Consider the following 14113-nt stretch of genomic DNA (forward strand, 5'->3'; position numbering starts at 1 on the left):
TGAAGACCACCTAAGTAGAGTGACCAAGAAATGTACAAAACAATTAATACTGTTTCACTGCTATCAAAGAAGCTCAGATTATTTTACATCAAGTGAAGCAAAAGAATTAGTAGCTTCACAGTGCCACCACTAGGAACTGTAAATACAATGGCACACAATTAGTAATGCACATGTGACTTTTCGTTCAAGGCATATATCCTTGGGAAAGCCAGAAACATGATAAGGAGAACAAAAGAAACATTTTAAAATGAAATGAATAAAGATTTTAACTCTACCCTCGTGCATGCTGAGAAATAACAGAATAGGCAATGAAACATACGGCTCTAAGTAATGTTGATATCATCCTGGGATGAATTGAAAACAGCCACACAAAAACATTTATGGTCATTAGCAGCTGCATAAAAAGAGCATCCCTGGTGCTAAGAAAAAGTATTGGCTTTGTACAGAAATGATCTCTCTGAAATAGAGATCACTTCACTGCTGGTCTTTATGGGCAAACAAGAAAATATTTGGGTTCTTGAAAAAGGCTAGTGCTTCTTCACATGGCCTAGAAACATGTTGCTAAATTTTGACAAGGCATTTTCAGTATTGTTTGATAGTGAATGACACAGGTCAGACAACATGCAAGTTAAAAGTCCAAAAAAATTATGTCTGTTGCAACCTAAGTGATGCCCCCCAGGCCGCATCCTTCAGAAGTGTTAAAAATAACTTGTGGTGGAATTAACCACTTTATTTAAACACAAAATCAATCTATTCTGCACCACAAATAATATTTACATCATTATGTAATAAATATTACATCAAGATTATTTTTATTTGTTACTTGTTATGAAAGCAAAACAGCTCATTAAATATATCTGATTCTAAGTTCTAACAATATACAGCGAAAGGAATGTATTATTTATGCGTGTGGTGCATGCCAAATTTTGTGCTCTGAAGCAATGCATTTATGCCTCTCTCTTCAATTACTACAAAAACATAGTAGGTATGCCATCAAAACATTTTAAACCTTAAAGGAAGATAAAGTTCCTCCATAAAAAATATAATATTAGTGTGAATTAAAACTGGATCAGACTACACAGATCGTCAGAAGATGAACAAGTTTGCTTTTTTAAAATGTTTTGTATTTTCTGTCAGTTAAGACAACATATGCAGTTTAAAATAGCTATAAAAAATTCATATTCATGATATTTAAATATTATTGTGAATACCCTTATCAGCTTAAACCACATTTGACAGCTTTTTAGAGGCATAGATGGAAGACAAATATGGCCAACAGTGAATAAGATACCAACACTCAGGGATTATCAAAATAATGTTCAATCTTTTTAACAATTAGATAGTAACTGTTTCTTTTGTAATCTAATGGCAATCTGATGATCATATCTAAATCTGGTCACAATTATCAGCATGACAGATTAGCCTCCCCCCCAATCAATATTTTCCAATTATCATCAAAGGGCAAGGTTGCCTTCTATAAAGTCCCACCCTTCAATATATTTAAAAGGGGATCTGTTGTACGCTTAATTGATAGCAGCCAGCCTTATTCTCTTGGTTCTCTCATTTCTCATAAGCAATTTACTGATAATGTAAATCCAAATAATTTAGAAACTTGGTAGTGCCTCTTTAGGCAGTTAGACAAAGGTGCTGTTACCTTCTGGATAGGGAGAGATAGCCTTTCTTTTGAGGAAAGCTGTAGCGAATTGAGGTGCAACAGTATGTTCTGACAATTTGCTTAAGTAAAAAATAATAATAATAAGTAAACCTGTCCACAGTCTTGTGTAGAATCTACATCTTGCTTTCTATTGCACAAAATTTAGATACAATTTTACTTATAACAGCTTCAAATGAAGCTTAACAGCTCTCTGTCAAATGCAACTTTCAACTTGTTCATCCTACGATGCATGCCTTTTGGTAATGTACCAGCAGCCCTCCAAATATCTGTATATTTTGTTTGTATCATAGTGATGGTGGTAGTGGGACTAAGATTGGATGGGATCAATAACCAATAAAGTTAATATATGACAATTTTTAATGGACACTGGAAAAGCTCTTTTGTAGTTTTAATTAATGCCAAAATTAAATCTGGTTTTTTTCCTTCCAAAATCAGGTGAAGCATTCCCTTTCTAGGAAATTGCTTGTCTAATGATTTATTAAGATTGCCACAAATTATTTTTGCTTCATATGGGTCAGTTTGCATGTTAAAAAGTTTCCACTTCCCTATTAAAATATCTCCTATACATGAAAATGATATGTAATAGGCAAAACAGATTGATACCTGGATACAAAGTACATATTAAGTATGCATTAGATACAGCCAACACAAGTTGTTGGAGCAGGACACCAATATAAATAAATGTGTCTAACTGATATCTTTTAAGCATAAATCTTGCTCCAACTTATTGCATGCAGTATTTCCATGTCTATAAGTGGCTGTTCTTGGTGAAAAACTGTACCCTTTTTTGCTTACTGTGTAGTCCCAACATTTTAACACTTACCTTTTTTTTTTACACACAGAGAGAGGCTAGTAATATAAACATGTAAAATATCTTGTTTTAAATAATGAGCTGAAATTGAGGAAATGGGGATTAAGTTCAAATTTTAAAACTACTCTGTCCCTCTAATTCACAGGTTTTCAGATTGTGTTCCAGGAAGGCTTAAGATTTTGCAGAGACTCATTGGGATTCCACAATAAGAAGACTACTAAAGGCAGCTGAGCTTCCCTGAAAGACAGCTTGCTCATCAGCATGGATCTTCCTCTCCAATATGTGGTTACACGGGGCTTTTAGGTATGTCCTAGGCTACACACTTTGTGTAGGGACAATAGCTAGGCCCAAGAGGTTCAGCCAAAATCCAATGCAATGGAGTGTGCACCATACAGAATGTGCCTATGCAGTGAGCAGGAATTCACAGCAGATAGAAGGGCTTCCTCACAGGGTTTCCTGCAAGCAGTAGGGAAAGGGTTCCCTCAAGCTCATGCCTCTATTTTATTTTGATATTACTATACGCCACACATAGTTATGCTGTAGTGCCACCAGGCAGGTGCCACTGAAAGTGGCTGCCTCCTATCCTTGCAACATTAGGATTCCTAACATTAACTGAGCAATATTTCCTCAACAAGTGTAGAGAGCATAAGAAATACATGAGGAACATCATGTCCAGTGTGCTGGGTGAAGCAAGGCAAAGCAACAAGCCACAGTTTAATTTGGTGACTCTCCAAACCTAACTGATAAACTTTCTTAATGAAAGTAGTGAGCAGGTTTTCTTAAAAACTATAGAATATAATCCTGACATAAGAAAAAGCTGTGTCAAAAGCTTCTGTCACACACTTTGGAAAAAGCACAACGCACAAACGTTTTGTATACATATATAAAAGCGAATTCCTCAGTTCTGTTGTTTCACTGCACGCTGACCAAAAAATGAAGGTTTGGGTGAGGGCTAAAATTTTCAGTGGTTCTAAATACTGTAGGCTGAAATTGAAAGAGTTGGAATAGAAGCAAAATCTCTTCAGGAGTTACCAGGGGCAAACCCCATATTTGTTCCAGTTCTTAAATTTATTTTTCTCATATAACTGACCGGCTGCCCTTCACTCCTATGGAAGGAGCCTCTTCTACATACCTGCCTCCCTAACTCACTCACTCACTCACAAGGACGGCTACTTCTCTAGTTTAGCTTTATCAGCAGAGGTAACATCAAGGGGCGGCAACTTTCCAAAAGAATAAAATTGGCCCTGGGAAGCACTGTTAGTTATGCTGGGATACATTTTTACTACAGGCATCAGCCAGCTTAATTCCCAGGGAATTCTAGGAACTGTAGTTTGTTTATTTAATTTCTATACCGCTTAATACTCTAAAAATATCTCTAAGTGGTGTACAATAAACTGAAGCAACAACAGACAACTTAAACAAAATATTACAAAAACCACAATTTCATATAAAAAATGTTATGTTAGTACAGTGGTACCTCGATTTAAGAACAGTCCGGTTTAAGAACAATTTGGTTTTCAAACTCCACAAAACTGGAAATAGTGTCTTGGTTTGAGAACTTTACCTTGGTCTAAAAACGGAATCCAAACAGTGGAAGGGCACTGGCAGTGGGAGGCCTCATTAGGGAAAGCGTGCCTCGCTTTAAGAACGGTTTTGGTTTAATAACAGACTTCCAGAATGGATTGAGTCCATAAACCGAGGTACCATTGTACAAAGTTACTAATATATATAAATCAATATACAGTGGTACCTCTAGTTACGAACTTAATTTGTTCTGGAGGTCCGTTCTTAACCTGAAACTGTTCTTAACTAGATGCGTGCTTTTGCTAATGGGGCCTCTTGTTGCCATTGCACCGCAGGCACACAATTTCAGTTCTCATCCTTGGGCAAAGTTCTCAACTAGAGGTAACTCTTCCAGGTCAGCGGAGTTTGTAACCTGAAGCGTTTGTAACCTGAGGCATTTGTAACTCGAGGTACCACTGTAATTTCATTTTCCTTCCAAGACATCCTGCCTCACAGTCTCCCCTGGGGTCTCCCCAGGGTCCAAAGAAGGTAAGTACAGTGGTGCCTTGCAAGACGAAAATAATCCGTTCCGCGAGTTTCTTCGTCTAGCGGTTTTTTCGTCTTGCGAAGCAACCCTATTAGCGGCTTAGCGGATTAGCACTATTAGCAGCTTAGCGGCTATTAAAGGCTTAGCGGCTAAAAGGCTATTAGCGGCTTAGCGACTTAGAAAAAGGGGGGGGAGCGAAAAAAATCGCAAGACTTGCAAGACGTTTTCGTCTTGTGAAGCAAGCCCATAGGGAAATTCATCTTGCGAAGCGCATCGAAAAACGGAAAACCCTTTCATCTAGCGGGTTTTTCGTCTTGTGAGGCATTCGTCTTGCGGGGCACCACTGTAAGTAGCTCAAATATAATTTCCAGCAACCTCATGAAACTACAGATTCAGGGTTATTTGGGGAAACTTATTGTTTTGAATAATTTCCAAATCCATTTTAAGTTTGTTGCATCTTCCTCCCACATCTCCCTTGATCCAATTATGTATTGCCTGACTTCTTACAGAGATATCTGAAAAAGCGTGTTCTCCTTCATGGAGACCACGTGTTGTGGTGGGGGCCGCCAGGACACTCCAAAGTTGGGGGCGGGCTAATTGATCGTTGGCCACTGATGCGATTGGGGCTTCCCTTGTTGTTGGGAAGAAGTTAATGTTGCCATTTGTTGATTGAAAGCCAGAAATGCTAAAACTCCTTGCACAAGGCTAGGGCTTCCTCTTTTCGACGGTGCATCGGATTGCCCGTCCTCCCCTCCCTAGAATTAGGGTTGTTCGCTTTGACCTTGCTATGCCTGTCATGGGGTCGTCTGCTCTTGGGGCAGGGGCCCAGTAGGAATTTTGTCCATCTGGCTGATTTGCTCGGGCCATTTGGTTGAGTGCCTGCCCTTGGTAGGTTGAGTGCCTGCCCCTCTAATGCTGCTGCTGCAAGGGATTCCGTTAAAGGAATTGGGGGCTAACTATTGCTTGTCCACTCTGTCAAGGGGGCTCGGGTCATAGCAATAAGCTCCTGGTTGCATTTGGGGTGAGGGCAGGTTCCCTGCTCCGTCGCTACCCCCAAGTGTATTCCCCTATTCTGACTTTCACATTGTGCGGAATGTCAGTCTGTCCCCCATGGTGGGGGCAGATAGTCGCAACCAATGCCTAAGCAACTACTCACAAATTTGTATTTTAATAAAGTTGTGGCCAAAATTATGCCAAAAACCTTAAACAAAAAATTTGGTGTGATGTGTGAGTTATTGGGGTGGCCCTGGGGACCTCAACACGCAACTGTGACAACAACAATATCTGTGCTCCAGTTGGGGAGGGGTAACTGTATCACTATTTGTTTAATTGCAAAACACAGAACTAATATGTTGATGCTTGCATATGTGTGGGATATTTAAAGAGATATAAGATAAGCTTATTTGAAAAGGAAATAATAAGTAGATTGCTGCAAATGATCTGGATGAGTGTCACAACAATAAAGACATGTTCATTCATTTTTTTTCTGGAGAACGAAGTACCAGTCTCAGGCACATGCATTCCACACCCCTCAGAGAGGTGAACCATGATTGCTCATCTGATGAAAAACCTGCAATCATTAGTTTATCCCCATGATGAGGAAAGTGAGGTTTGGAAAACTATGAAGCTTGTACCTTGTTGAAAATTCTTTTCATAAAGTATTAAGGGAGCAGTGCCAAAATGTTTGTGGGGGAATTCTTAATGATAAGGTAAATTGGAATAGCTATATCAAAAGAAAAAAGAAAAAAGTCTACAACTCTTGATTTAACTTAGGCTATATAAATCATTCTTACCATGGTTTCCTCTGAAAAATAATAAACATTTTATATCAACGGGGATAAAAATTATAAAAATAAATGTGGTGTTTAGAGGCTTATTGCAAAGGTGGAGATGTTCAAAATTAAGCAAAACTACTTCTTTAATGATAAATCTGTGACTGGATAGTATCTGAGATGAACAAAATGATTGTATAAACCACCAGGAAGGTTAGTAACTAGGTGTTACCATGCCACAATTCTGCTATCAGCTGCAGAGTTGTGTGTAGCACTTAGCATATTGTAGCTAGGTACATTGTCCTATAATGTTAATGAAAAATGTAAGATTGATATGAGGAGTGCTTAGTTTTGCTCTTTAAAAATTATTCTATGCCATGAAGAATTCAAATTACAGTTAAAAACAATTTCCTATGATGGTTTAAGGTTAAACTACAACAATAAAAAAAAACTTGATGCCAATCTGAAATGTAAATACAACATTCAGTCAGGTCACCTTAATGGAATTCAAAGCTAGATGCATAGAGAAATCATTGACCAATTGCATTGATTTTTTTTTTCTGTGTATAAAAGCTATTCACTACGAAGCCTGGACAGGTTAGCATGTAAAACCTTCCCAACAATTACACATGTGCAAATATGAGTAAAGTAAAAAGTAAAATCAGGTAAGATTGGGGCAAGGCAGTTTACACTTGCAAATACAAATCAAGGGTTTATTGAAAGGCTTGAAAGATTTTGGCCATACTGCGGTCATTAGCAAAATGAGCACTGCAGTACTAGCACAGTTTCTCATGTGCAAATGGTTAGAATTGCAAAATTACAGCACATAATGTGACACAACAGGCAACCTCAGCTTTGGAAAGGATTGCATAAAAATTTAATTAGCTTTCATCTCCAGAGATTACAGTTCCCTCCAGGTCACCATTGAGGTTATTGGTGGAGCAATAGGCAACTGCAGCTGCCTCCCCATTGGACCCAGGTTTGCTTAGCTATGCTTTCCAATGCTATGAGAATAATTCATCCTGATGATAAAAGGAGGGTCACTGTGAGAAACAGTACTGGGTGAAACACTGTAACATGACAGATAACTTTGCCTTTCATCTGACTAATATCTTAAACCGGCTAGCACTCAAAGAGCACTGCTTTCAACGGACTTTCGATCTTTCATTGGCCTCAGTCAGTAGGAAAATAATCAGCTCTTGGTTGGAGGAGATGAACGCTCAGCACTTGTAGGATAGGCAAAATCACCCATAAATAATCCCCTGCTGCCACTTCCACATATTACTATGCTTTAGTATTATGTCCAGTAACAGTTAATTTAGTTCACTAACCAAATAAAAAAAGACAGAAAAGGAAAACTATATATATATAATCTGTTAACAGCCATGATGGCCAATATTCCTTACATCATTTGGTTGCTTAGAGCGGCCTGAGATTGTTGAACTGGAGAGCTGCCTATTTCCTGCCTTCAAAGCTGCATCTCTTCTTGCTTGTTCAAGCAGAACTCTTGCCCGTTCTTTTAATTCTTCTTGTCTTGATAACATTCGTTGCTTAAATAGAAAATAAAAATGAATGAGAAATAAGCCCCCAGTTATCCTGTATGCACAATGCATTTGCATGTCACAGTAAACCAATTTGCATGTCACAGTAAACCATGGTAAATGTCTCCTGTTTCATTCTGCCCTTTGTATGAGCAGGAGCAGCAAATCACAATCCCTTCCTCAGCTTTACTATCTCAGTGGGGATCATGGTTTGTTTTACTCAGAGCAAAATGTGAAGCCAAAGTTCAGTCTTAGTAGTACCTTGGAGTGAAACAAAGCACAAAGTCCAGGTTTGAAAGTACTGCTAAATCAGCAAGCATTGTTTGTTGCTTCTGAGAGTCATCTCATTGTTCACAGCAAGCTATTTAATTGTGGTTTACCATAATTGTGAATGGGGCCAAAGCGATGCTATACTGTGCTGCCAATGTCTACACAGGTGTGGGGAAAACTGTATAGCAAGCATGCAACAGGATCTTTTAAGACCATGGTAGGAAGTGAAGCAGAATCTTTTCAGTTAAAAGCATATGTTGAGCAGAGAACCAATGTAGAGCCAGTCATCTAGAAATAAACTAACTTGAGACTGCTGATGTGACACACACCTTGTACTCTAAGTGTAACCATACTATAGGGGAAGAAATGCATGTTCTTTTAGCCATGGCTTCTGAGGCAAGCAAACAACTAAAGCAGTATATTTCAGCTGGTGATACCTATACCATCTGACATACTGTGAAGTACCACTGGTTGAAGAACACTGCACCAATGGCAGGCTGAGCCACGGCCTAGAGAAGGAAGCACCTTTGGGCCAGCCTGTCAGTTCACCCCTGGTCTTCCCTTCTGATCATACTGATGCTGTATGGCTCTCCTCCCCTTCATGCTCATCGTAACAATACCCCAACCCTGTCATTCAAAACTGTGTCCAGAAGAAAGTGCTCCTTGGCCCCAATCAGAATAGATTCTGGCCCAGCTGTGCCTGTCCCATTTTTTAATGGATGAGCACAGCAGTAAAACTGTCCAAATTTAGAATGTTCATATTTAAAAGTATTTTTAATGGGTGAGGCTGAGAGTCAAGGATAGATTGCAGGTCATTTGGAAGGAAATATGCCCCCTTTCCCCACTATTATTCATTTATTTTTTCAAGACACATATTAAAAGAGCAGGTCTCTAGCTACAAAGTACAGTGGAACAATGTCTGTCCTACAGACACAGAAACAAAACAACAAACAGCATGTACACACAATTGATGCTGCTAAATCCTGAGTTTACAATTAGTTCTTCCAGGCCAAAAAAGGAAGCTTTTATGTAGGGGTTTCTACTTATGCTTATCCACAGCAAGAAATGGGCAGGGATTTGCTGGCCTGGAACCCTTCTGAATCATCCTTTTAAAACATGGATTTATTTTAAAAAATAATAATAATCATGCAAATATTACTGAAACAGTATTGTTACTGTTGGACTTGATGGCCCTTGTGGTCTCTTCCAACTCTATGATTCTATGATTCTACTCATACTGAAGATTTGAGCAACTGCACAGTATCTCTCATCATTCCAGTAAATCCGATGGAAAAGTGGCTCTCAATATGCATCTCCTGGTTGGATTATTGTAATATGTTATATGTGAGGTTGCCCTTGAAGATTACCAGGAAGTTTCAATTAGTGTGTAATTAGGCAGCCAGAATGTTAACTAGTTCAAAGCCACGTGGGTTCACCTTACACCAATTTGGAAATAAATAAATACACTGCCTCTTATTTGCTTCCAGAACCCAATTCTAGCTGTTGGTTTAAAACCCTATGGTGGCCCTCTAACTATGGAACACCCTCCTGAAGGAGGCGTGACTGCTGCAGCCAATGCATTATTTTCTTCATCAAGTTAGATATTTTATTTGCCCAGGCATTTTAAACTGTTATGTTGCTTTAGTCCTGCTCTGTAGATTTTTTATAGCTCTTGCCTCTCTGTCAAGAAGGTCACTGATTTTATTGTACTTATCTCCCATATTAATTAATTCATTCGTGCTTATTAAGCACTACCTTGGAATACTTGAATGAAGGACAATTTAGGAATATTTTATTTGTAAATTTATATTTCTATCCTGCCTTTCCTGCAATTAGCTCAAGGTGGCACACATGATTTTCCCTCTCCCCATTTTATCTTCACAACAACCTTGGTAGGTTAGGCTGAGAGGTAGTAAGAAGCCCAGGGTCACCCAGTGAGCTGCATGGCTGAGTGTGGACTAGGACCCAGGTATCCCACGTCTTAGTCCTAACATCTAACAAATATAAAATACACTTTTGTGACACAGGGAATGGACAACCGTAGCAGTGGGAAAGAGCAGGCCGGATGAGATCCCAGCCCTTTAACAATAATAACTGATGACCTGTTCATATTTATTACCAGTATATGAGGAAGAAGTCCAAAGACTTTGCATCTTCAAACATGATTATCTATGAACCAGAGACAACAAAGAAACTGATTCCTATGTGTCTTGCCACAAATGGCTGTGTGTGAGTTGCTGCCTGTGTACTGAGATCAGCCTGGCAGGGCTGGACTAAGCTGAGTTTAACTTGGCTTGTTTGGGATTATACCATCCAACCTATGGGACTATGTATGGGATTCTTGGAGTGGAGGAAGCAAATCAGAACCCGAGAAAATAGCCCCATTTTATTCCTTTAGTCATGATGGTGCAACGATAAGTTAAGTTTAAGACATGAAAGCTCTGCACATGCTCCAACTCTTTTTTTGTTTGCTAGGGTTGCCACACTCTTAAAATGTCAGGAATAGAGGAGTTGTAAATATAGAATGGTGGTGGTGGGGAGAAATGCCTATCTGAAGTAAACAAAGCAACACACATTACTATCTAATGGCAGGTTGAGCACAGGTTCTACAATATTGCTGCTGCTGACAAAATTAACTTCAACATAAATGTCCACTAACCCAGGGCACTACCCCCCCCCCAGCTGCTCCTGGTATGAAGGCTGTAGAGACAAACTCCTATGGTTTTTGCAAATGACTTGCACAACTTTTTCAAACTTGTATGCAGTAATTTGTATGCATCCCATATGCAGGAACTCTCAAGCAGCAAAACTTATTTTGTAATATTGGAAACTATGCCTAAGCAAGACAGGATAAATCTTAATTGGACTTGCAAGTGTTTATAAAGTGCATAAACCTTTGAAGTATTTTTCTAGTTGTCATGAATTAGATTGTAACAACATTTGAAAGATATTTTACGTGTAATCATTTTTTACTGGTACAAAAAAGTGACAACATGGAATCTGGACAGTGCTCTCATGAGAGCTGGAATTAGAAATCATCACTTTCTGATCCACAATCATATGATCAGGTTAGCATTTCATGTCCTTGCTCAATATAATTTTCTAAAACATGCCTGCTATTTCTGCCTGAGCCAATCAATGGTCTTAGCAATTTTAACATTATGCTATTAGGAATGGTAAGTGATTTTATTCAAGTAATGTAGTATTATTTTATAGGGATTAAAGTGCTGGTATTGCATGCAGGTGAAAAGTATGGATGGCTGCAAAATGACATTTTAGTTCAGCCCATGCAAGCCACCGGCGTCCCAACCTTAGCCACCCCCCTGCTGCATGGGGATGGGGAAAGGGACTTGCCCTATACAGCGGTTACTACTGGAATAGCGTAGATTAAGAACTTCAATGAGTCATCATTCAGATGCTAAATATTATGCACATTAAATAACTCTGCATTCCATAAGAAAAACACGTAAAACCCAGACTGTTTGAGTAAGCTTATTATACAAAATGATTTCCTGAAACAGGAGACAGACAGAACATTCAAACAGAAAGCATCAACAGCATGGGAAAAGGATGCTAGAAGTTCCTTCCAATGCAATGTGTTTTCAAAATTATTTACCTGTAGTTATATATTTGCTGAGCCATACAATAAAAAATAAGCGGTTAACATGATGAAACATAGCATTGCATGTTCAACTTTTAGAGACGTTACACTGCACTATTCCGCAAATGTTTCCTGTTTCCTTACCTGTGCAGTTTTTGCAGTCAGATCTGTTGGAGTTACAGCTGTTTTGGTCTCAAATTCAGAGTCAGTCTCCATTTGCCTCTGAGAAGCATTACATTTCTTATCAACCTCTGCATCCCTAGTGTGGCAATATCCAGGTTTATCTCCCAATTCTGGTTTTTCAACATGTAATTCAGAACCCAATTTCCTTCTTTCGCTGACATCTGGATGTTCATGTTTTTCTAGTTCTGAGAAATTAATGGTAATGTCAGAATTTTGATGTTCCTTTTTGTCAGTCTCATCACATAAAGTTTCTGGGAAAGCATCCCTTTTTGGATCGCTAACTTGTGCCAAATCACTCAGATCCAACGTGTCTGCTTTTAGTAGTTTTCTCCTCCCCAATAAGGGCTGTGCTTGTGCTGTGCTGCTTTTCACAGTTTCCTCAAGTCCAGAAGTCCTTCCTAAGCTTTGTTGTTGTTTTTGTTGATCTGTGTCACTTTTAGTCCTGTGAGAGGAAGGGGAAGCCACATTTAGGCTTAGATGCTGGTCTGGTGTCTGACACTCACTTTCTGACTTGCCAGTTCCACTCTCATTTATAAATACAGAGTCACCCTGAAAAACAGTGTCAGCCAAACTCCCTTCAGGCTCCTGCAGTTCTGGCTCCCGTTTCAAGTCATTTAGTTCTGCATAAAACTTTTCCTGATCAACAGAACTGTTTGGGTCTGTTTCATAGTTGCCCACTTTGTATGTGCTTTTGCTACTGTTCTCTTCGATCTGAACCACATTTAGCTCTTGCCCACTGAAATGTGCCCGGATTTGATAAAGATAGGTCATAACAGTCAGTTTGTCAGGAATTGCTAACAAAACCATGTCAGAAGGTTCTAGCAGCCGGGATATTCCTAAACTGGCAAATCCATCATAGGCCTTAAAATAAACAGAAACAAAGTCAATGTTTTCATTGTACAAGACAAGTCAATGTTTTCAAGTCAATGTTTTCATTGTGCAGTATTAAAAGGATTACAAACATTTAATATAAAATAAATAAATATTGGATGGCCATCTTTCATGGATGCTTTCCTGAGATTCCTGCATTGCAGGGGACTGAACTAGATTACCACTGGGGTTCCTTACAACTCTGCAACTCTATGATTCCTTGATAGTACACACTGAAAAGAAGCATACAATAGTGCTGGGAAACACTTATGATTCTGAATTGAGTTTCTTTTGAGATCACGTTCAGCACAATTGAAATCAACACTGAAATTTCACATTGGCTTCAAAAAGATATGGTCAGAGATCTGTTTGCTGAAATTGAAAGAAGTGTCGTGCTGTTGATAAAGTATTATTACTATTATATATTTATAATATAAAGTTGTTTCCCATACCGCTATTTTAAAATAGCAACAATGATAATAAGAAATAAGGGGGGGGGGGACAGACATGACCGGGGGGGGCGGGGGGCGGTATGTCTTGATGACATTAACTGCTCTGTGTGCAGGGACAGTTCTGTATGAAGGTACATTCAATTATGCGTGCCTTCATCCGCAATCTAAGTGCAGCTGGGTTTTTTTTTTTTTTTTTAATGGATAACCATCTCATTTGTTTGTGTGAACTGGGCCTGAGGATCCAGATGATCAGCCCATCTCAGGGAGACAATCACAAAACAAAGTTCTTTTAATTCAGCCTACACATTTTTAATCTTAACAATCTCTTTCTCTCTCCATATACATGCAATCACACGCATATACTATCAGACCCTGCAATATGTCCGGAATTTCCCAGACATATCCGGGATTTTGTGCGGGCTCAACAACTTTGCCACTCTTTGAAATCTGGCAACCCTACTCTAGTGCAACGAGGATGCAGAATATAGGATGGGGCTATGCAGATAAAGAAGTAGATCTGTGCATATAAGAACAGACTCCCTTCATAATGGCCAAGAGTCACAGGGACAGAGAGGAGGTTTAGCACACTCCGCTTACTTTCCCCCAGATATGAGAATAGATAAAAAGCTGCACTTTAAGGGATACTCTTGCAGTAAATACAAAGTAACTATATCATTTTTGTTGTTGTTGTTGTTGTTATATACCTATCATTTTATAAGTGTTGTGTGAAGTTTAAAAACAAACAAACACAGTACCTGCTGCAGGCTTTCACTTTAATAGAGACAACAGAAAAGTGGCAGCTGTGTGTGTGGTGGGAATAGGAAAACAAGCAAATGTAGGCTCCAGTTGTTGATAATTACATAACTAGCTTTCTGCCCTTGACCCTGA

The 14113-nt window shown here is 39.0% G+C and overlaps 1 protein-coding gene across 4 annotated transcripts in view; it reads right to left on the reverse strand.

Annotated features, from left to right (window-relative positions):
* EHBP1 (EH domain binding protein 1) overlaps positions 1–14113 on the reverse strand; it is a 269882-nt gene that overhangs the window by 91123 nt on the left and 164646 nt on the right. For all 4 annotated transcript variants that reach the window (XM_083730032.1, XM_083730030.1, XM_083730031.1 and 1 more), the window contains 2 exons: positions 11865–12764; positions 7715–7858 (listed from right to left, as the gene is read on the reverse strand). In XM_083730032.1, the coding sequence (XP_083586158.1) occupies positions 7715–7858; positions 11865–12764 (1044 nt within the window). The remainder of the gene's footprint in view (positions 1–7714; positions 7859–11864; positions 12765–14113) is intronic.

The sequence above is a fragment of the Podarcis gaigeae genome (assembly GCF_964106915.1).
Source record: "Podarcis gaigeae genome assembly, chromosome: 3".
Classification (NCBI taxonomy): domain Eukaryota; kingdom Metazoa; phylum Chordata; class Lepidosauria; order Squamata; family Lacertidae; genus Podarcis; species Podarcis gaigeae.